A 23,342-nucleotide genomic window follows, 5' to 3' on the forward strand; every position below is an offset into this window, starting at 1 on the left:
GACAGTGAATATAGCGTTATTTGAATATATCTGACTGAATGGTGGTCGTATATGCTTTCTCAAAAAGGTTGCTAGCTTGATACGGTGGTGGCCTGAATTAAATACAGAGACGGTGTTAACCCAAATTTACGAGGTACTTGAAGCAAAACAGTTTAGCCTGTCACTGTCACCGAATAAAGTCTTGCTTTCTTGTCATTATATTTTTTTTACGTTCAACCAGGTATTTTATCGCCGAATTGTTATTATGTTATTATGTACTTACAAAGTTTTTGTCGAAATATTAATATCATAACGACGTAACCGCTGTGATAGCAGCGTGCGGTTCTCATCAACCTGTGGAGTGCACCTGTCAGTGTAGTGACTTTAACCTCGCGAGATTTCGGCGTTGCGCAGTGGAGTACAGCCGTCCGCCATCACTGCATCCAGGCTAACATTAGCCACAAAACACTGAGGAGAGAGCGAGTGACAACAACATAACAGACACACAGACCGACCTAATTCCCAAAGGGGAGGTCACCGAGTTTCCCTGCCACTTTCCTGGCATAGAAAGCAAACTAGCAGCTGCCTTTCATGTAGTCTTTAAGTCAACTTAGAAACGAAAGTCGTTCTAACTAATCATGTCCAACCTCAAAGGCAGCACCAAGAAGGACACCAAGATGAGGATACGAGCCTTTCCTGTAAGTATTTACCGGCCCTGTGAGGGCCGAGACGCTAACTGTGAGACTCGAGTACCGAGGATGACAGGTTTTTATGCTAGCAACAGCCTGCTAGCTAGCTGGTCAATTGAGAAAACATGTCATTGTCAAGTGAAAACCGTAATTAACTGGACAAATCAGCTGAAGCACATTAACTATGTCATTAGCTCCGTTTAACGTTAGCTAGTTTCTCGGTTTGAAAATGGAGTCGTCGTCTGACATGAGCTAATGTTAGCATATGTAAGAAAACTTCTTCAGTGAGAGACTAGCAAATAGTAGCTAGCTGAGTAGCAGGCCTTTATGTTAGCTGACTTGATGTTAGCCAAGTTGCAGTCAGTCAGCAAGTATCGTTACGCTATGGTAACGGCAAGCTCTTTTGGCTGTTGGTATTTTAATGCAGCACGCATTTGGCTTAGGCTGTTATAGATGACAAACAAAACATTATCATGTAGTGTTATCTTGCCAGCTAACGCAACTTTAGCCTAACTTGAGACTACAGTAAACACGCCTAAGGTGGCTTAAGTAGTTTATGTTGTTGACGTTGTCAACCTAGCTACCTGCTACCAGTAGTGTCACTGTCACACAATGATTTCATCACTATCCACCGATCACTGGGCTGACTTTCAAATTCACAAACAGTAAATCCCCGTTATAAGCATAGTTATCAGGTTGTGTGGATATTACTCAATCTATGCAGTGTGTCCGATACATAGACAAATTGTTTTTCTTCTGTTGGGTATCCAGTTTTATGAGTGGGTGTCTTGCAGAGTGAGTCAGTGAGCAGATGACTGAGTGAACACAGTTAATCCTTCCTCAAATGTTGAGCTTACATGCAAGTGCAAGGAAAGCCACCTAGACCATAGTGAAGCCCCAACCAGGTGGTCACTCTAATAAGAAAATTTAATTCAAGGGTGAATATTAATTTATCCTATTGCAGCTGTTGTATTTCTCATAGGTACTGAGACATGCTCATCCTGTGATCTGAAAAACTCTGACTTATAATTTGTTTTGATCAGGAATTTGCGTAGGTTAACAGTGAAGCTAAAGTTATTTTTCACTAAGGATGCACCCATACAATTTTTTTTCTCTGGATTCCAATTCTGATAACTCACCTAAGAGTATCTACAGGTATTGATTACTGACCCTATACCGGTGCTTTCTTTTCATCAAATTAAAATCGGTATACCTCACTGCGTGGGGTATACAGAAATCCCAATATATCATTATAAAAATAAAAGTTTGGGTCTTACCTTTAACCTTCAAATTAAAATTGAAGATACCTGAAGGCTAACGGTTGTTGTAAGTATTTAATTTCCATTCAGAAAGTTTAGCACTTCAAAGATGGTAGAGAAGAAGGAATGGGAATTGATAAGATTTTATTGATACCAATGTTATTATAGATTCTACTTATCAGTCCAATTCTTTATCAGTCCTCTTAACTGTTCAGGATCAATTTCAAAAAAAGTAGACCTATTTGCGTGGCATTAATATTATTATAACAAAAGGTATTTACCGTTGAAAACAGATGTGCCGCTCGGCAGGGAAGCAGTGGCATTCGTGCGTAGAGTGTTAAATCCATGGCATTCCTGTAGTTTAAGCCCATGTTGTTTAGAAAGATGTTAAGCATATTGCTGGTCTTTCCACCCTAACTTGAAATTACCATTTTTATAGACATTACAGTGTTCCCCACACATTGAGAATTTACTTGTGGTGGTGGGTAGCACAGTGTGTGACCGATGTGCATGCAGAGAATCATGCAGTTTCGAGGGTGAGAGTGTAAACAAGGTCATTTTCTGTAACTACAATTTACAGATGTGCTCTCCACACCTCACATGCAGGCTACCGGTAGACACTAAAGGCCGGTTTATACTTCTGCGTAGGATTCGACGCTGAGCATATGCTGTAGCCTATGCAAGTGGCCTACGCCGTTGTGAGCATTTATTCCTGTGCGCTTGTTTGTCTGCGTCACTGTGCACTTACACCGCCAATACAGTAGTTGGCAGTGGGGTTTCTGTGCCACTATGTTGAGTTTCTTCGTACATTTCTAGGGAGGTGCATGTCAGGCTACGGCATCACCTCATGCTCTACGCCATACCTACAGTGTTGATTCTGTGCTGAAGTATAAACTCTCCTTAACTAGGTGGCTGCACACAGAGAAGCCTCTAGTCCTCACTCAGTTACTGCAGCACACGCAACTCAGACAGGTGTGAATTACAACTAGCACTGTAATCATCTGTATGTCTAAAAATTAAGACATGCTTTGGACTATTTCTTCTTCTCCACAATGACTCCTTCTTGCTGCAAGTTTACAGATTTGGCGTCATTGTTTTGCACTGTGCAGCTGTCAGAAAAACATGCCAGCATCGATAAAAGGAATTGATAAGCTTGGAGGCATACAATTCCGATGGTTCAGACAATTTGGAATTTTGGAATTTTTTCTCAACTGGAACCGGTTCTCGATTCCCATTAAGAATTCTCTAAGAGAAGTTTAACACACTTCACAGCTGCTTCTCTACCTTCTCTCCATTTTCTGTCCAGCTTTAGAGGTAAAATTTGGCTAGAAATCTTAATACCCTGACTTTAAATGCATTTTTTAATCCTTCATTATGGACATTGAGAAAAAGGCAGTGATTTGTTGCCTGGGTGTCTGGTTACCTGGTTGCTGGTGTCAAGCAGCACTTCCTTGTCTCTGGGATTGTAAAGCTTTTCATGCAGTGTGCTCATGAAGATGTCGCAGTCTTCATGGGCTCAGGACCTTAACAGAATTCATAATGCACAATGTTTTTTTTTCTGTAGTATTTTCATAGCCAAAATATCACCACTTCACAATACTGCCAAAATTGCTGTTTCTTGACTGATGCTTGATGCTGAGAGTCAACTAAACTACTTGGCTTTTCTTCTTTTTACAACTGAAGCAACAATACCAAAAGCAAAATGTGTTGGATTTGTATCACAGCCTAAACAATACCATGTGTGGCTGTATCTAACTGTCTCCTTGCTTATGAGATTGGTTTGTTATGGTTCCATTTTTGCCACATGATTGACAGGAATTATATCAATGATAGATCTCTCTGTTGCTGTTGATATGTGCCTAAAAAAATAAAAAAACGTAATTTGTTCATGGCTTTCTATTAACTAAAGCTAGCAGCTCATTTGCTGCTGCACTGAGATGCTTGATCAAATTGCTATCAAATGCTTGCAAAGTCATCTGAAAGCAGACAGAATAATCCAGGCAAGACCTGGTGTCACCTGCATTGTATTACAGAAAAAATTTAAAGGAGCAGAAATGTTGCATGATAACAGTGCTGTTACACTTAAGCACCCAAGCTTGACTTTGTACGTTATCAGTCAAACATCTGTGCTTTCAAAGAGCTATGTCTTTTCTGTCCACACTGCAAGGTAAAAATCACCTAGCGTGGAAATAAGTGGAAAAAAAATGTTTTGAAATCTACGTTGACATAGCTTTAGAAAGCTGCAATTCTGTTACACATTAACAATTTATAGTATATATAGATATTATGTGTATGGATCTTTTTTTATTTTTGGTCTACTAAATTGTATTGCAAAGAATAACCCTTGACATTACTGTTCTCATCTACTTATACCATGTGGAAGTAATGAAGAATAGACATTTTTCAAATAAACACACTTTCATCTGTCTGCCCCTCTTAAGATGACAATGGATGAGAAGTATGTGAACAACATCTGGGACCTTCTAAAGAATGCCATTCAGGAGATCCAGAGGAAGAACAACAGTGGACTAAGCTTTGAGGAGCTGTACAGGAATGCTTACACGATGGTGCTCCACAAACATGGGGAGAAGCTCTACACAGGCTTGAGGGAAGTTGTCACTGAGCACCTCATCAACAAAGTAAAGAATTATATTCTTCTCCAATTCAGCTCTTTTTTTTATCACCAATTTACCAAACACTGTCTAGTAGTTATGTCAGAAGAGAAAAAAGATAAGACAGTCGATACCATTACCATGGAGTCTCTTTGTTTTATCTATACATTCTTTAGGCTACTGTCCATAATGGATTTTAAAAAAGTCAAATTGTCTATTGTAGGTAAACATAAAAATGTAAAACTGTTTACAATGCAATGTACCTGCTTGAAGGATGTATTATTATATAATAGTAAAAAACCAAGCTTAGACACCCATATTTTACCTATTTTATTCAAATGGACTTTGAATGGACTAAGGATATTGCATTTCCTAACAGTCCACTCGTCATCATTTTCCTTAGGACCTGATCTGATTTGTTCCTATTTTCAGGTACGGGAAGATGTCCTTAACTCTCTAAATAATAACTTTCTGCAAACACTGAATCAGGCCTGGAATGACCATCAAACTGCCATGGTTATGATCAGAGACATCCTCATGTACATGGTGGGTAGGCTGATATGTGTTCCTTGCCTTTTGTCATACTTAAGTAAACAGTAAAAGTGTTGTAGGTTATTTACAAACATCTTTAAGACCATGCAGCTTTGTTTTTTATTTATTTTTTTAATTTTTTGGCAATAAGAATAGAATATAGGTGTCCCTCATGGGCTGCATTGCTTGTAAGTGGATTATAGTGCTTGTTCCACGTCATGAATAATTTTTCTGCTTTTGAAGAAATAGCCTTTTGTGTCCAACTGTGGCCAGCCTTCACCTACATCGTATTCTGGACTTTGATTGTAAGGTGCTGTTTCATTGGCAGGCCTAACAATAAGCCTCTGTTGCTGTATTTATTTGTTTTGTTGGAAAACTGGCAGGACTAGTTGATTTACTTTAGCCCACGGCAAGTCCAAAGTGTTTGTGGGGTTGTGTGTGAGTGAGTGAACCCTTGAAATAGGCACAAGTGTAGGCTAGACAATGGCACACTCAGTACAGGGACTGTACAGCTCCCCAGGGGTTCTTTTGTTCTGCAGTCTCCTTTTTCCTGTCCTGCTTTACCCTGGACAGTTAGCTCTATGTTGTTTAACTACTGATGACCTACAGCCTGCTGCTGTTACCTGGCTGCTGACCTCTAGTGAGGAGTTAGACAGATGCAGCCAGTGCGATTTTGCGGTTCTCGCCAGTTGTATTTACTTTGTTGCAAGCCACTGCCTCTCCTCAGGCTCTGGAGACATTATTTATTTTTCTTGGAATATCCTGGAAACGTATGTTTTGTAAAACCACCTCTTGCAATCTGGCACAGGCTAATATTTGTCATTCTGGACTAAAGTCTGTAATGTCAAATCTTCTTACTGTGTGTGGCATGGTAAATATGTTATCATCCAATCCCCCCCTTGAATATTTATGCCATCTTGAAGCTGCATTTGTAATAACCTTATGTTTTCTGGGAGTAATTCAGACACCAGCCAGACATTTATTTTGATGCTCTAATGATCTTATAAAAGCTTTGCAACCTGTTGGTGGGATTGTATAGTGTATATTGAAAGCTTTCCTGGTATATTCAGCCCATATAAAAACTACTGTTCACCACATCAAATTACAGTAGATGTATAGTTAGATTTCTTTACAATGACAAGAATAAAAAATACTTGAAAAACATGCCTGAATACATGACATGTGCAAGAAAGATAAATACCTTTCTCGGAAACTGCATATTCTTAAATACATACAGTAGTTTTACCTGTGCTTTTCATTTGTCTTAAATCTCTCACCATGCATACATTTATATGAATGTGATTGAGTCAGATTTTTCCATCCATTCACTATCTGATGTCCTTTTCACCCCATTCTCTCGTCCCCCAGGACCGGGTCTATGTTCAACAAAACAATGTGGAGAATGTGTACAACCTTGGCCTCATCATATTCAGGGACCAGGTGGTGCGCTACGGCTGCATTCGAGACCACTTACGACAGACATTACTGGACATGATTGCACGTGAGAGGAAGGGAGAGGTTGTAGACAGGTATTCAAGAGTACCACTTCACTGCTTGTTCTAAAGGGTTATTGTAACTGTAGGCCTATCCAGGATGCCACATATTTTGGTTGAATTAAAACTTTTTGTTGTTTATTTTTTAGTAAATCTTATTATTGCAATATAAGCAATGGTCATTTTAATAATTGCTAATATGAAGGGCTTACATTCGTTCATTGCAGGGGGGCCATCAGAAATGCCTGCCAGATGCTAATGATTCTCGGCCTGGACGGCAGGTCTGTATATGAGGAGGACTTTGAAGGTCCGTTCTTAGATATGTCAGCTGAGTTCTTCCAGGTGAGTCTGTCGTAGGTTTTCTTGGTGCTTCTGTGTTTTTGTTACTACTGAAAGTCTTTGTAATTTAATAACACGCAATATCCGCTCTTTCAGATGGAGAGCCAAAAGTTCCTAGCAGAAAACAGTGCCAGTGTCTACATAAAGAAGGTAGAGGCCAGAATCAATGAAGAGATTGAGCGAGTTATGCACTGCCTTGACAAGTCCACAGAGGAGCCCATTGTCAAAGTGGTGGAACGGGAGCTAATTTCTAAACACATGAAGACCATTGTAGAGATGGAGAACTCTGGCCTCGTCCATATGCTCAAGAATGGCAAGACAGAAGGTAAGAGCATTGCACTTTTCTCTGAATTTAATACTGTCTCTAATTCAGAAATGAAAACCAGAAATTGCACCAAGAAATTTGTTTAATTTTTTCACCCTCTCCCCTGCCTTTACTTTTTGTTTCTCATTACTTTCCCACCATGTCTCCCTCTCAGACCTTGCATGCATGTACAAGCTGTTCAGTCGTGTGCCAAATGGCCTGAAAACAATGTGCGAGTGTATGAGCTCTTACTTGAGGGAGCAAGGCAAAGCTTTGGTGTCAGAAGAGGGAGAGGGCAAGAACCCTGTCGACTATATCCAGGTATGTTAGTTCAACAGCGAGTCCAAAAAACTATATCTTTTGTAGAGTGATATAGATTATGTCAGCTCTTGGTAATTGCCTCCACACCAGGGCCTGCTAGACCTGAAGACACGATTTGATCGTTTCCTCCTTGAGTCCTTCAACAACGACAGACTCTTCAAACAAACCATAGCTGGCGACTTTGAGTATTTCCTCAACCTCAATTCCCGCTCTCCAGAGTACCTGTCGCTCTTCATTGATGATAAGCTCAAGAAGGGAGTCAAAGGGGTATGTGGCTTCTTAGAATTTTCTTTCAACCTGCATAGCAAATATTTTGTACACTTTTTTACACTCTCCAAGAAATGTATTTGTTTGCACGTTGCCTCACTCTTTTTCCCCATATCTCTAATTGACCAGTTGACAGAACAGGAGGTGGAGTCAATCCTTGACAAGGCCATGGTGTTGTTCAGGTTTATGCAGGAGAAGGATGTGTTTGAAAGGTACTACAAGCAGCATCTGGGTCGCAGGCTGCTCAGCAACAAGAGTGTCTCAGATGACTCCGAGAAGAACATGATCTCTAAGCTCAAGGTTAAAGGATGGGAAGATTTTAAATGTATACGTACATCCCCTGTACTGTTCCTCATTATATCGCCCTCTCTGCTCATATCGCCTTGCCTTCACCCTGTCTAAATCCTTGTCAGCAGTTTCAACACTCTGCTCTGTGTCTTTCTCCTGTGCAGACAGAATGTGGCTGTCAGTTCACCTCAAAACTGGAAGGGATGTTCAGAGACATGAGCATCTCCAACACTACCATGGATGAGTTTAGGCAACACATACAAACCACGTCGGTAAGGCAGTCAGACACACATTCAAGAAAAATAAAACACCATTTTTTTTTTCTAAACAAGGCACATGTAAAAACTAATGTATTTGACTTGAAGTTAATTTTAAAGTACAATTCGTGAGTCTTCCTACATATGTCTATGGAAGAAGATTTAAAACACAGTGACTGAGTCACTGAGTTTTAAATCATTAGCACATCAGAATGTTTCAGAAAGTAAACCATAGTTGTTGTTTGTAACTTCCATGTATCTCTCTCAGGCATCTCTAAGTGGTGTGGACCTCACAGTAAGAGTCCTTACTACTGGCTACTGGCCTACACAGTCTGCAACCCCCAAATGCACCATCCCCCCTGCTCCTAGACATGCCTTTGAAGTCTTTAGAAGGTAATGCTCTGAAATTTACTGAAATGTTTTACTATACACACGGTTGAGAGGCTCTATCATTTTTTGTGGTTGCTTAAGAACTTGATCCCAGCTTTTATTTTATAGGTTTTATCTCGCTAAGCACAGTGGCAGACAGCTCACACTGCAACACCACATGGGCGGGGCAGACCTAAATGCAACTTTCTACGGAGCTGTTAAAAAGGTAGAAGCAAAATGTTAAAGATGCTTGGTATTGAAAATGGACAAAGACTTGTCGTCTTCAAGGCAGTTATCATAATTTATAAGGCTGTCCTCTCAATTCGCCTTCCCTTCACTTCATTTGCAGGAGGATGGTTCAGAAGTGGGTGTGGGAGGTGCCCAGGTGACAGGGTCTAACACCCGGAAGCACATACTGCAGGTCTCTACCTTCCAGATGACCATCCTAATGCTCTTCAATAACAGAGAAAAGTGCACTTTCGAGGTGGGGACACAGTGAAACACCTTTATCTGGCTATCTTAATCTCTGTAGAGGTTATTTTTACTTACTGTATCACTTGCACAGCTTTTTCTGAGTCAGGACAGAGTTTTATTGTAAAATTTGTCCCTCTCTTTTTACAATCTCTTCCCCCCTTCTGCCCCTCTCTATAGGAGATCCAGCAGGAGACAGATATTCCTGAGCGGGAGTTAGTGCGAGCGTTGCAGTCTTTGGCCTGTGGGAAGCCCACACAGAGAGTTCTCACAAAGGAGCCAAAGTCCAAGGAGATTGAAAACGGCCATGTGTTTACAGTCAATGATCAGTTTACTTCCAAATTGCACAGAGTCAAAATACAGACAGGTGGGCAAAGTTTGCGTACAAGACATACATCAGTATAAAGAGCTGAAGTCTCAGCTATGGGACAGCTTCTGTCCACTAATGTCTATAGCACAATGTATTATTGGTTGGAGGGTTTCATTTCTGGAAATCTGAAACCTGATACTGTGGTTTGTTTTCTATACTTGACACTAAATTGTTTGTTACGACTGTACTTTCTTGTAAAATTTGGTCATCCTCTCATTTTTAACAAACATATGACAATGTTTTATTTTATTAGCATTCGATAACTACAGTTTCAATTCCTTGTGTATAGTACTAAATACACATTTAGTTCAGAATATGAGCAGAATACCTCAGTATCATGTTTCAGCCTTTCAGAAACATAGATAAATTAAATCCTTTGACATTGAGGCTACATTACAGAAGCTAACCTGGAAGCGGGGTGGGACTCTTTCTGCTAATGTAAAACAGTAGCTTCAAAGGTCTGTCTACATTTTCTCCTCAAACCTCATCTTGTTCCTGTATCCTACTTTCTTAGTTGCTGCTAAACAAGGGGAATCAGACCCCGAAAGGAAAGAGACGCGGCAGAAAGTGGATGATGACAGGAAGCATGAGATAGAGGCAGCCATTGTCCGAATCATGAAGTCGAGGAAGAAGATGCAGCACAATGTCCTGGTGGCGGAGGTAAGGAACGCACATGATATTACAAAGTTGTTTCTGTGTGGCTTTACCAACGCAGCAATTTTAATCCATTCATTTTCCATCCTCTCCAATTTTCGATCCTGAAACTTCAGAGAGATGTAATTTTAAGAGCAATCTTCAATGTTAAAATGGTGCACTTTTTTTACAGTTTGTAATTTTGTGTCTTCAGGTGACTCAGCAGCTCCGGGCACGTTTTCTTCCCAGTCCTGTGGTAATCAAAAAGCGTATAGAAGGACTAATAGAAAGAGAATACTTGGCGAGGACGCCAGAGGATCGTAAAGTGTACACCTATGTTGCATAGAAGACAAACTGTGGATGAGGGGAGGAAGAGACTGGACAGGGGGAATGGGATTTGTTTGTTTTCTTTGGACTGTTGTTACGCATGGACTGGAAGTTTCTTTTCAAGACAAATGCTGGGAACCTGATTCTTTGTCTCTTACAAAAACACAGTAAACACTCATAAATGGGGAATAAAATGTTGGCACAGAAAAAAATCCATCAGATCTCCTAGATTATTTTTAAATCAGGCCCAGTCTTCCCAATCCCTCTGAGTTTTAACATGGATGGATCCAGCTTCAAGCTTTTCACTGTTTTACCCTTGTAGAGATCAAACTTGCAAAGAATCCCTTGGGAAAAATGTGAATGCACCACATTATTTTTTTTGTTTCAATACTGTATTAAAATAATAAAATTATTAAAAACACCAAATGTGGATTGTTAAAAAACAAAAAATAAAAATAATGAGTATTGATGCTCTGTAGTTTCTCACAGAAATGCTTTGCTCATCCTCTCTGTCTCTTACATGTCACATTTGTCCAGGTGCTGATTCCAAAAAAAAATGAATGTAAACTTTGTGTCCCAAAGGACTCGCAACACTAACTTCTGCTCTTCAACATTAATTTTTCATTACATTAAGAAATGTATGTCTGATACACCGATTGGCTCTTTGTAAGAATCCAGATATTTTAAATGGAGTTAATGACTGTGATTTGGGATATTGCATCTATTAGGCTGGGCTTTTGGTGTTTCATCATAATTATTTCATGCAAGTTTCTAACAACTTCATAGGTGCCGTATATTGAAGGAGACTGTGCAGCAATTTCAACAAATGCCAAAGAATTCTGAGATGTAAGCAACACCCTTTTTTTATCATCTCGATAGCAGACAGGCATGTTTTTGCATGCATTCAGTAACTGCTATTGATATACTCAATATTAAATCAATTACTTATTAAATCAGTAGTTTGACATTTTCAGTGCAAAAAACAGACCAGTTAACACATGTTGACATCACAGTTCAAATCAGGTGACACGGCGGTATGACCTGTCCTAAAAGCTGTCTTTAAAAATGAATGGGCAGAATTAGGAGGTTCATAAGACTACATATGATAAATGTGTCACATTTTCCAGTATTTGGTCTTATTGTTACTAATAATTTAACGACATATGGTATAACAGATACTGTATATCATAATTTAGACAAATTGAGGTGTGGAAGGGCTCAGGGGACCGTTGATCTCTGTATCAGGTTGTGACTGAACTGCTCTGGCCAGACTTTCCAGCTGAGTCATGAAACTCTGGATCTCTTGAGTAGAACTGTGAGTCCAGGCCAGAGGCAGGTGGGCAGGAATAGGCTTGCGATCTGTAACACAAACAAGAGCACTGTCAGAGCAAGTGACACCAGATGATGACGATGGCAGAATTCACAGAGGAAGACTGAAAAAAAAAAAAATGTAAGGAACATCTCTCTTGTATGTGAATAGCCTGTCAGATTTCATGCTGCTCACCTTGAAAGAACTGCCCGCTCTTTGTTCTGGCAGCAGCCCTAGACAAGGCCAACCACACAACAGTGTCGGCTCCTTGCTCCACACTGCGCAGTCTCTCCCCCATCATCTGGTGGAACTGAGGCATAGATATGGAAACAGCTGGAAAAAGAGGAAGAATCAGCTGGGGTTTGCGTTGTGTTGTTCACATTACTAACAAAAACTGAACTGCAGTTTTTGCAGGGAGGCAAATGAAACAAACAGGGCTTTGGGTTTCCACTAGACAGAAGAATTGATTGAAGCGAAACTAAAAGTGGGCAAAGCCTTTTTGAAAGAAGACTCTCAAGGTAAATGTATTTGTCACAACACAAACAAAACCGAAGAAAATACTTTATATCAGGAAATTGTTTTGATGAACCATGAGTGTTGATTGAATGTAAAGATATGTGTTAAATTGCTTTTAACTTTTTTCTTCTCATGCACACTCGGTTGCGTACTCACTTCTATTATCAAATGACTACAACTATTTAAACATTATGATCATGCTTTTGTGTTCAAAATGTGACACATTTTTCAAACCAATCAAATAATAATTACTTGTCTATGTGGCAGAGAGCAGGTCCTGTTAAAAGTGAGCAAAGTTTTACAGTAAAGAAAAAAATAATGCAATGGACTTTATAGTTTATGAAAAATTCTCAGTATTTCAGCTACGTTTTGGTGAATTCTGGCTTGGGTGCTTCTTAAATTAACTTTGTACTTAAGACATTTTTCTAGCATGACTATCAGCAGAGTCGTTGGGCCAGATTGCTGTGCAAAAACTTGCGATCTTTTTTGTTTACTGAAAGACACTCTTTTAAGAACAAAACAAGCAAAGAAAGAAACAACAAAAGGAAAAAAAAACAAAACGCAGCAGTAATAAGTTAATGAGTCAGTACCTGGCGTATCTACCCAACCTGGATGCATCACAGAGAAGTGAATGACAGGGTTGGCTTTGGCCCACTGTTGCGTCAGCACCACCTGCTGTCTCTGAAAAGAAACAACACACTGGTAAAATGTTTTTTTTTTTTTTTTTTAAATCATTAATATCATGATAGATGTAGTTGCTACATCGGGTGATCTCTGAAACAGATCCAGAGCTACATTTTAATCCGGACCACGTCTTCCTCTCTTGCCTTGTTCTGGGCGTAGACCATAACGCCATCAAAGTAGCCCTTCTCTGACATCAAGTCCTCAACTCTGAGTTTCTGGACCAGCATGCCTCCTGAGGACACAGTGATCTAATAGGCAGGGAGAAAAGGAGCACAGTGTGCTTAGACAACAGCCACTACAGAACCGACAAAAGTGGCATTATGCTGTTGACATGATGCAGATGAGCACTTTGTTTGTGTGTATTTGTGTGTGTGTGTGTGTGTGTGTGTTTTGATCATACCACTCGTGGATCCCGGCTCTTATGTAGAAGTGGAATGAGACTCTGGGTAAGGATATACACCCCTAGAGAGACGGAGAAAAGCCTTAGCCTTGATGTCATATTTAAAACTGACGCCCACATAGCGTCACGAGACTCTCTGACCATCCGGATCAGGTCTCACCCATGGTGTTGGTGGCAAAGTTCTTCTCCAGTCCCTCAGCGTTCACCTCTCTCTCGTGCACCATGCACCCTGCATTATTTATCTGCCGTGGAAAAATTAAAAGGACCGTGAGATCACACAGGTGAGTCCTAATCAACACTATTATCAGTACAGTAAAGGTGTTTGATGAAGATTACAGGAGATTGGTGATACGAACCAACGCATTCAAGGATGGATACTGCTTCTTGAAGGCCTCTGCAAACTCCCAAACTTTGCGTGTCTCTGACAGGTCCACAATATGGATGTATACCTCCTGGAATAGCCAAATGAATCATCATTCTTTCTCAGAAAGCACAGAATTTATCACTTTTTTTCCCCCTGCCTATTTAGTGTCAGGTGCGTTCTTGAAATACATTAATCACCATATTCCCAGACTCATTGACGATGTCCACCCTGGCCTCCTCTGCTTTATCTTTGTTCCTACACACCATGTGGACTGTCCCACCTGGAAACCAAACGCGAGGCGTTATTTTGAATCAATTGCGAAGTGCGCGGCAGAGAGCATAACTCTCCAGCATGTACCTTTCTTGGCTATTGCCATGGCTGTTGCTCTGCCGATTCCACTGTTGGCGCCGGTTACCATAAAAGACCTTCCCACGACGGACACGTTCAGGTCCTGGGGCTCAAAGTTTTTAGATGCTGCCTCATATCCCTTCCTGAAGGCACACAGAAAACACACTAATCAATCTGTGCCTCAAACTTAAAAGAGGAAAATTGACTTTTCTTTCCTTTTTTTTGAAGGACAAAGTCACAAGATTGACAATCTCCACATTTTAGCTCCAGTAGAGTCAGGTGATGTGAACGTCAACATCAAGACTCATCAGCTGTCAATGGAACTATTGTAATTGCAGATAAAGGCCAGTTTGTGTGGTGATGTGTGCCATACAGTGACCAGACCTTTGATAATCCTCTGTTTAGCAGCCTTTAAGCTTAAAGAGATGACATGAAATACATTTAGCAGACAATAAATCCCACATTTAGGCAGTCAACAACCTGACTTTAGCCCCCCCCCCTAGATGGGGGGGGGGGGCTCAGAGGGGGCCTCGAATTCTGAAAAGGGAGATAACACTTTATGATTAAAAACATAAAAACATATGTTTGTGAAGTGTCCTATTTAAGAGTCGGTGGTCAAGGCTGAGGGGAGAGTGGCTCATCGGCTTCACACCCTCTCCCGAGCAGCTCTGCAAATGCTTGACTTGACGCTGTACTTTTGTAATAAACCTTTATATGCAATCAAGACGGTGTCAGCGGAGTCTCCCTCATCCTCTTCACATCGTCACCACCCCCTGACAAACTCCAACTGCACATCTGTAGATAAGCACCAAAGTAACACTCAGCACTGACCTTGTATATTGGTGGATTCCGTTCAAAAACCAGACGGCATTTCGGTAAAGAGACATGTTATCAAGTGAACAACGCTCCCTCGCATAAAAGGAAAAATAAAGTGCACCCGTTTGCCGGTCCGTGACAGATCAGTATCACATGAAGCAGGCAGGGAGGGAGGGAGGGAGAACACTTACTGCCCTGTACCGACCCTGCATGGGAATAACTCTTAAAACACTCTCCCCTGAGAGTCAAGTGTTACGAGTCGAGGCTTTTATCCGCTCATTCACCACAGCGCCTCGTTCGAACCACGTGGTAGATCTCCAAATGTCGGGACGAGCTGCGCGTCGGCTGCCTGCCTGCAACAGGGACCGACAGTAGCCAATCCAGATGCTTGCGAGGTCTGGTGACGCGTCCTGCGGGCACCGCTCCTCCGGCGGCCAGGAGGGCGGAGTTAACCAGCTCGCTCAACCACCGGAGTGGACGACGGGTAGATATGTGTTGAGCCGGACTAGTTGACCCATTGTGGGGGTTAAAGTGCTTTTTTTTTTCTTTTTTTTTTTCCTGTTGATAGCATTTCTAGCTCGTGGCGCCCCGTCAAAAATGGTAAGTGTTTGGTGTATTTTTTTGGTGGTTTGTTTTGTCCCCCCCCCCCCCTCTACCCACGTCTGTAGCCGTACGGTAGCGTCAGCCTACTCTGGCCGTTCACCTGTTACACCTGTCGGCGCTGACAGGTAGCTAAAGCTAGAAACTACGCCTCTCCGCCACTTCCTTTCACCCCCGAGGCCTGTTTGCTCTTGTCAGGCCGCCCGAGGAGCAGCCGTCTCTGGGCTCTGTCGGGAGTCCGGGTGGTGCGTATCCCACTTTTAGCGACGGTCGGAAGTAAGGTGTACGTTTCCCTAACCGGTCCCCTCGGTAAAACAGGTTTCGTCACTTTCCGTCGGGTCCAGCGCTCCTGGCGGTTTCATGCTTTCCATGATTTGCCTAACACCGCTGACACGGGGATGTGCGCCTGGAAGTACCAGCGTTAGGCTCCAAAGTTAGAGGATAATGAATCCACTCTGAAGTGTACAGCAATTTGTTTTTTTGTATCTGGTTTCTCATTGAAGCTGTATGTTTTTAGTTCGGGAAATATTGAAACTTAAGAGGCCAGTTATCATGGGCCCTGGTTTGAACGGTGCTTTGTTGCAAAACATGAGTTTAGACATGAATTGTGCACTGAAGAGTATATTTGAGCATATGGATTAATTTACAGACTTTAACTCTATGGACCCATTCTTTCTTTTCTTTTTCTTTTTTTTTTTTTTGTAATGGAGCATTTGCCTAGATGTTATGCACAGATACTCACAAATCACAAATGTCTCTCAAAAGTGCAACACAATACACTCTTTATCTTTTGACCCTTAATCCAGAAAACACGAATGGCACAAACCCCAACTCATTCACTCTTATGAGGCTCTCTTACATGAACAATGAGAGGAAGGCTTAGAGGAAACAGTGTGGCAGTGTGGTTCTGATTAAAAGAGGGGGAAAGTGATGTCCATTTTGATATGAAGCCAAAGCTATTCCCAACGCTAGGAAGCACATTCTCCAAACATCTGAAACCCAACTCCTTAGCGCTCTTAAAAATCGGAAAGGAAACATCAAACTACCTTTTCCTCAGTCATTTGTTGACCTTCAGAATTTCTTCCCGTCAAGCCTTTTTTTTTTTTCCCCATGTTGATGGCATTTGGTCAGTGGAGTTACTATTTAATGAGCCAAGAAAACAGCAAACCACTTGTTTTACCCTTGGCTTGTATGTGTGCGTGCGTGCGTGTGTGTGTGTGTGTCTGTGTGTCTGTGTGTCTGATGGTGGTTAATAATATCCTATGGAATGACTGAGTGTGGACATGTGCGCGCATGTGTGCATACAAGTCCCTCTCCCCCATGATGACTGCACCTCTGATCCTGCCGCGTGTCTGCGCTGTCAGATGCGCTTCCTTCTTCTCTTCAGTCGCCAGGGGAGGCTGCGTCTGCAGAAGTGGTTTACGCCCCTGTCAGAGCGAGAGAAGAAGAAGATCATCAGGGACATGACCACCATGGTGTTGGCACGACAGCCACGCTCCTGCAACTTCCTGCACTGGAAAGACCTTAAGATTATTTACAAGAGGTGGGTGCTGCCCCCACATCTTCGTTTAACCTCTTTAAATCACTGGTTGTGTTTCTTAGGCAGCCGGACCACCAGTGTCTTTCTCACTGGTGTTACACCTACTGTTTATCATTTATCCCCATCAATGCCGGTTTATAATCATCCGTTGTCCACCTTTTCCTCAGATATGCAAGCTTGTATTTCTGCTTGGCCACAGAGAACCAGGAGAATGAGCTGCTTGCCCTGGAGGTTATTCATCGCTACGTGGAGCTGCTGGACAAATACTTTGGCAATGTATTTAACAGCGTTTCATCTTGTTTTATTCAATGTGGAACTATAGTCTGAAATGTAACGCTGAACTTGAATGGTAGCTTAAATCAAGGGCATATTCCTGGAGCCTGTAAATATTATATTAAACAGCCATTTCGGAATCTGAAAATGCACAAATGCCAGTGAATTCTGCACTTTGAACTGTCATATTTTAAAAATAACCCGTGTATTCACCGTCATACCTCATCTCAGGTGTGTGAGCTGGACATAATCTTTAACTTTGAGAAGGCCTATTTTATCCTGGATGAGTTTCTAATGGGAGGGGAGATACAAGAAACCTCCAAACAGATTGTGAATCGCTCTATTGAAGCCTCCGACATGTTGCAGGAGGTGAGTTGCTGTGACACACACACACACACACACACACACACACACACACACACACAAACTCATACTCAACACAAGGCTTGAGAAGTGCTGCAAGGCTCAGTATAATTAAAGAAATAGTGACATGTTTTGGAATGTAGTTTGGAGGCGATTACATCTTTTTTTAAATCTTGACTTTGGGTTACTTAGAAGGGTCCAGATCCCTGAAATTGATTTCTTTATATTTATCTTACTTACTTGTCAGGAATGCTGTATCAAGCTCCAGTGTGAGAACGTTTTTCAGTTTATCCGTGTGATTGTGAACTTACCATCAAGCGCCACACGTAGTCAGTGTCATAAAGAGTTCCAATTGATAGTGATGCTGCTGAGTCCCTGGTGTGCCTTTGTCTTTCTCATAGCTAATAGGCTTGTTGCTCAGCTGTTGCTCCTTTTTTTTTTTTCTATTCTGTTTCATAATAGATTTGCATTTGTGCTGCTGTCTTACTCACCCTTTGTGTGTGTGTGTACATCTCTCTCTCTCTCTCTCTCTCTCTCTGCCAGCGTTATTGGGAGTGAGAGACAGATTTCCCGGGAACGTGCCGTAGTTTTTAGTTTTTGGCTGATTCTTCCCGCTCTCCCTGTAGGACCGTGGCTCTGTGTGGTACAGTAGTTTAACTGGGTGTGTTGTTGTGTGCTTCTGAGTAGCGCTAACTAACACTTTTAATCTAGAGTTGGATTATGTGCAGTGTAGCGTCCCATTCATTTTGACCATTATCGCTTCAGGATGACAGCAGTGAGTGGTATGAGGTGGAGCTGTTTGGATGACCTTGAATATGGACAGAAAGGTTAGATGTTGTGCTTGTGTTAGTTACCAATCGTGTGTTGGTGTTCTCAGCACTTAATAACAGGTGCCTGTGAATATAAATTGTATCATGCTGCATTTTTAAGAGGCTGAGAACCTGATTTTTTTTTTCCCCCTGTTTGTGCCTTTTTCTAGACCATGGAGGAGTATATGAGCAAACCTGCATTTTAACCCATGGAGAAGGGACATAAAGGGGAGGAATCATGGAACCAATTGTACTGTATATGTGTAAAAGAAGCTTTTCAATATGGAAATGGGATTAACTTTGATTCTACCGGACATTTTCAAAGGCTGAAATTGGGTGCACTGAATGTCTGCTCGCTTTCTGCCTTAAACTGCAATCAGCTTCATTTGAGAGTAAGTCTAATATTTGTTCATAGTCATGCATTCAAGTGAAGGACGGGGTGGGATAGGAATGTTTTTACATTGACTGCCGTTATTAAAAGGTAAATGAAGTAGTAATAGAGGATATGAAAATCATAGCGATGAAGTGATTTTAGATTTACCAACTTGTTGCTTTTATACTTAAATCACATATTAATATGTTCGAAGTAAATGGTTTTGTTCCGAAAACACTCTGGACAGATTTTGGAAAAATTGTGCTATTTTACAGCTCTAGTTAGTTTCAAAAAACAAATTTCTGTCTCAAAAATAACAGATTTCTGAGGAGTTTAAATTATTTGCTTTTATATCAGCATATAACTAATTTTGAATGAGACTAATAATGATAAATTTTATACTGTTTTTAATCTGTATAACACATTACTTATGAGTGGGAGCATTAGTCTTTAAAAGGAGCAGTTGCTAGGGTGGCTGTGAATATCATGGTTTTTCATAATGTTAAATTTATGATGTTGGAGCTGATGATTAAAATATGTATTTTGATAAACAGTCTGCTATGAGTAATCATTTTTACCATGATTGTATATTTGATATCAATTAAATTCATCAGACCTCATAGAATTTAGTGTTTACTAAGGATCAACATGATTAAAAATGTTACATAATTTTATTCCCCAAAACTATATCCACTGCTTCATCTGATTATAAACCCAGACTGTCTATTGTTTATGGTTTGATTTGTTTTTTCTTTTTTTTTTTTTTAATAAATTTTTTTTTTTTTTAATAAGGATACACAACTCAGCAAGAAGAAAAATAATACCGCTGACGCTTTATTCATCTGTGATTCATCACACATTATTGAACATGTACAAAATGGTTTAAAAATGAGCATACATAGCACAACCACTGGTAGGCCAACAATACAGAGCTTCGCAGTATGAAAGGGTTGGAAGGCAGGCGACGGTCTGATATTTAGACTTGGAAATAATTACCCATAACAATAACATTAAGTCCACTCAACCTGAATATGCAACGAATCATAACGGCACTCGTTCTCAGCCCGGCAAACTGCCCTAACAAAGAATCCCTACAATATCCTTATAGTAATCCTGTCATTAGACTGTATGCTTGTGTTTTTAAAGGCCCAGTCGGCATTATGCTTAATAATTTACATGTATATTCACATATGTTTTTGAATAGTTTGACATGAAAAATAAGCATTTTTACCATTACTCAGTTGATTATAGTTGAAAATATAGGCCTGCTTACCAACACTATTAATGTAAACAACATCACAAAACTTTAATAACTTGGATGTTCTTGCCATTTGATATTAGTCAATTTATTAATTGGCAATTTGAGAGTGACAACATGTTAACATCCAATCTAAGTGTTTTGACTATCTTGTCATTTGTGCACGGATTGCACCTTTAATCTTCTGTGATATCACTATTATATTTCTAAAATGTTCTTGCAGCAAGTATAGGGACTTGTATTATTCAAAATGTAAGAAAAAAAAAAGCATTGGACCTGTAAGATTGCTATAGCCTAGTTCATTTTCGTTAGGGTGATATTAGTAATGCCAGCTATAGTTCATATAATAGAAATTTGTAAACCAGATCACGTCCACCAAACTTTATTTTTTGAGACAGTATAAATACTATATTCATAATTTCGTGCATCTCGCGGGGGATCAACTACATCCCCGCCACTGTTTTTTCACGGCGCTCCTTCTCCTCTTCTTCATTCGCGGTCTGCGGAGCCGAGGGCTTGGCCGTTATCTCCTCTTTCCCCTGCATCTCCGTGGGCGTCACTTTCTCCTCGGTGGCCACCTCGGTTTCCCTCTTGGCCACTGGCCTCTTTTCAGTGTCCGATTGCCCCAAGTAGTCCTTCATGGCGCGCTCGTACAGCTCGTAAGGGAACTGCCCCTTCAGCTGCGCCTGGGTGTCCCGCTTGGTGATGGTGTTGGGGTACTCTGTGAGGATTTTGGCCGCCAGGTAGGTAGTCACCTCGTCTTCAACGTCGCCGTCATCATCTTCATCATCAGCACCGTTGGCCTGACGTTTCAGGGGCATTTTGTTGAGCTCGGATAAGAAGAGGTTCTCCCTGCGTCCGGAGGGAGGCGGGATTTTAACTGGGCCTGAATTTGCAGCAGGTTTGGACCCCGATGGGATTCTGTCCGACGAGGGAGAGGTCTTCATGGGTCTCTGCACCACGGGATACTGGTTACTGATAGTCTCCACTCCGATGATGTCTAAAAAGTCCTCTCTGTCCATGTCCTCGGGGGCGGTCTTGCTCTTAAGCGGCAGTCTGCGGCTGAAGTACCTGATCTTGGGGGTCTGGCCGGTCGTGTAGCGCGCCGAGCCTTGGGGATCACGGTGGAGCTTTCTGAGCTCCTCTGTGAGCAGCATGTCGATGAGGTCCTGTGGAGGGACGTGGAGCTTCAGGGAGAGCTGCAGCAGCTCCTTCACTGTGCGAGGATCCACGATGGAGGGGCGGATCAGTCTCTTTCTCTGCTCCCCGGTCTGGTCCCTCTTCTGCGTCTGGTCGCTCATCTCCAGGACCTTCAACAGGTAGTAATCTACCAGCTTAGTGTCATCGTCAGCCTCCTCTTGGTTCTGGCTGACACGGCGTTGCATCTCCTCCCTCTCTGCTTCCTCTTGTTCCCCGAGCGCCCTGTCCATCTCTTCATGGCTCCCGTTGACCATGTCCTCCGTCTCCTCCCTCTCCTCCACGGGGACCCACTCCTCTCCTCCGGCCACATCCTCGTAGGCCTGGTTTCTCAGGCTGAGCCCGCCCTCCTCCTCATCGTCGTCGTCCCCGAACACGTCTCTCTTCTGGTCGGCGACTGTTGGCATCCTCCCGAGCTCTTCAAAGATGGAGCGTAAATTGGCAAGACTCTGGGGTGTGTACTGCTCGTCCAGGTCCTCCGTGGCTCGCTTCGAAGCGTCTGTGTTCTCCTCATCCTCGAACATCAGCGGGTACTTCTTGTGGGGTCTGGGGAAATTACCGTAGTCTACCGGTGCGCTCTCAGGGATTTCAGTGTCTTTGGTGCGGTGCCTGTGAGTGCGGCGGTCGTTCCTGGACGCCGATGCGGGGCCAAGCTTCGCGTCTTTCCCGGCCTGATCCTGCAGAGACTGGAGCAGGGCTTTCATCAGCTGCTCGGCGGTAACGTCCTGCCTCTGCGTGCCGGGGGAAGGCTGGCGGTCCCCGGGACCCTCGTCCTGCTGCGAGGCGAGCTGAAGCAGGACCCTGAACTTGTCCACTTCATCGTAATCCACGGGTTCGGGTCGGCCCCCGTTCCGCTGCTTCAGATTCTCAATGTACTCCAGGGCCTTGATCATGTCGGAGCTAGGTGGGTAGGCAGCCGGCTGCCCCTCACTCTCCCCGCCTCTGAGCCTGTAGTGGCGGGGGAGAGACGCAGCCTGCACGGCGCATCCGTGGAGGAGGAAGGCGAGCAGGACCACGGCTCCCCCCGTGGGCAACTTGTGGTGGAAATGCAGCATTATAGGCTATGTATTACCTGCAAGCCAAGAGAGCGAGCAATGTTAGTGAAGCAGAGGAAAAACAACCGCGTTGATTTATATATTTCCGTCTGTTATTTTGGCCAAACCCTTACTGGAAACGCATAAGCGTGAGCGAGTCTGTTTGGATGGCTTGGATTTCGTATGCGTATCAGGGAGTTTCGCTCCGCCAATTGCAGAGTATGATGCTGTGCGCCAGGAGATACGTTCACGTAACTGGATGAGTCACCCCCCGCGTTGTTATGGGCAACCTCAGCATCCGATTTTCTCCGAACAGCGTTAACCATCGTTTAAAAAAAAAAAAAAAAACTTTCCCTTCTCGTTATTTCACAACAAAAACTCATCGCAATCACCAATTGCTGAAGATGCGTTTAATCACGTTGATAACCCCCCCCCCCCCCCCCCACTGCAACATAAAGTGATCTGCGTAAAGCTGTGGTTAAAAAAAATAAATAATACTGTCTTCTAATCGAATACATTTAGATATTCATTTCAGGTAAAAATAAACAAAACAAACAAAAAAAATCCCCCAAAACCTATAAAAAAAAAAATGTGTGTCTCACCTTTGGCAATAAAGCTCAGACAGCAGTGAAGGTGTATGGCATCTCCTCTGGAGCGGGGCTGCTCGCTTCTGTCTTCAGCACTCGGACAGCTCCCCCTCGTTATATGAGCCGACACCTGACCAACGCGTCATCGCACGGCACACGCAATCGCCGGTCCCAGAAAATCCATACCGGCGACCCAGGTTTATGATACGGCTTACTGAGGGGGCTCGCTGCATCAAAAAACAGCCCCCCGGCGCTGTCCGCTGCACCGGGCCGCGCTGTGCAAGCTCCGGACTTTTAAAAAGAGCTTTCCAGTCAACACTGGAAAGCTCTTTTTAAAAGTCCGGAAGCAGATGTCTGCTGCA

At 42.4% G+C, this 23,342-nt stretch overlaps 5 protein-coding genes across 9 annotated transcripts in view; 2 read left to right on the top strand and 3 right to left on the bottom strand.

Moving 5' to 3' along the window:
- The window catches only part of LOC120799399 (muscleblind-like protein 1), a 49,979-nt gene extending 49,634 nt beyond the window's left edge, over window positions 1–345 (bottom strand). The window contains exon 1 of the mRNA XM_040144533.1: window positions 263–345. The gene's annotated coding sequence lies outside the window, so the exon portion shown is untranslated. The remainder of the gene's footprint in view (window positions 1–262) is intronic.
- Window positions 341–10,725, top strand: LOC120799398 (cullin-3-like). Its single transcript, XM_040144532.1, has 16 exons — window positions 341–677; window positions 4,369–4,566; window positions 4,972–5,085; window positions 6,439–6,599; window positions 6,791–6,905; window positions 6,999–7,227; window positions 7,382–7,527; window positions 7,618–7,794; window positions 7,924–8,094; window positions 8,247–8,354; window positions 8,608–8,732; window positions 8,838–8,934; window positions 9,058–9,192; window positions 9,360–9,546; window positions 10,064–10,209; window positions 10,397–10,725. The coding sequence occupies exons 1-16, from the start codon at window positions 618–620 to the stop codon at window positions 10,526–10,528; spliced, it is 2,301 nt and encodes a 766-aa protein (XP_040000466.1). The 5' UTR covers window positions 341–617; the 3' UTR covers window positions 10,529–10,725.
- Window positions 10,726–11,346: 621 nt separating this feature from the next.
- On the bottom strand, window positions 11,347–15,851 carry LOC120799402 (dehydrogenase/reductase SDR family member 12-like). 3 transcript variants are annotated; one of them, XM_040144571.1, is made up of 10 exons: window positions 15,650–15,851; window positions 14,140–14,273; window positions 13,980–14,062; window positions 13,775–13,870; window positions 13,579–13,660; window positions 13,419–13,480; window positions 13,162–13,266; window positions 12,925–13,015; window positions 12,014–12,151; window positions 11,347–11,868 (listed from the first exon to the last, which is right to left on the bottom strand). In XM_040144571.1, the coding sequence occupies exons 2-10, from the start codon at window positions 14,198–14,200 to the stop codon at window positions 11,702–11,704; spliced, it is 885 nt and encodes a 294-aa protein (XP_040000505.1). In that variant the 5' UTR covers window positions 14,201–14,273; window positions 15,650–15,851; the 3' UTR covers window positions 11,347–11,701. The 3 variants fall into 3 exon arrangements, with proteins under 3 accessions (XP_040000505.1, XP_040000506.1, XP_040000504.1); XM_040144572.1 differs by lacking the exon at window positions 15,650–15,851 and adding an exon at window positions 15,138–15,427; XM_040144570.1 differs by lacking the exon at window positions 15,650–15,851 and adding an exon at window positions 14,962–15,426.
- ap1s3b (adaptor related protein complex 1 subunit sigma 3b) lies at window positions 15,383–19,427 on the top strand. Of its 3 annotated transcripts, none has more exons than XM_040144574.1 (6): window positions 15,383–15,546; window positions 16,911–17,089; window positions 17,254–17,362; window positions 17,591–17,728; window positions 18,488–18,549; window positions 18,702–19,427. In XM_040144574.1, exons 1-5 carry the CDS (start codon window positions 15,544–15,546, stop codon window positions 18,527–18,529), a joined length of 471 nt encoding a protein of 156 aa, XP_040000508.1. In that variant the 5' UTR covers window positions 15,383–15,543; the 3' UTR covers window positions 18,530–18,549; window positions 18,702–19,427. The 3 variants fall into 3 exon arrangements, with proteins under 3 accessions (XP_040000508.1, XP_040000511.1, XP_040000509.1); XM_040144575.1 differs by lacking the exon at window positions 15,383–15,546 and adding an exon at window positions 15,661–15,791; XM_040144577.1 differs by lacking the exon at window positions 18,488–18,549 and having other exon boundaries at window positions 15,388–15,546.
- Window positions 19,428–19,779: 352 nt separating this feature from the next.
- scg2b (secretogranin II b) lies at window positions 19,780–23,043 on the bottom strand. The gene is made up of 2 exons (XM_040144144.1): window positions 22,996–23,043; window positions 19,780–22,431 (listed from the first exon to the last, which is right to left on the bottom strand). The coding sequence occupies exon 2, from the start codon at window positions 22,412–22,414 to the stop codon at window positions 20,606–20,608; it is 1,809 nt and encodes a 602-aa protein (XP_040000078.1). The 5' UTR covers window positions 22,415–22,431; window positions 22,996–23,043; the 3' UTR covers window positions 19,780–20,605.
- Between the last annotated feature and the right edge of the window lie 299 nt (window positions 23,044–23,342).

Source organism: Xiphias gladius, chromosome 14 (genome assembly GCF_016859285.1).
Source record: "Xiphias gladius isolate SHS-SW01 ecotype Sanya breed wild chromosome 14, ASM1685928v1, whole genome shotgun sequence".
Classification (NCBI taxonomy): Eukaryota; Metazoa; Chordata; class Actinopteri; order Istiophoriformes; family Xiphiidae; genus Xiphias; species Xiphias gladius.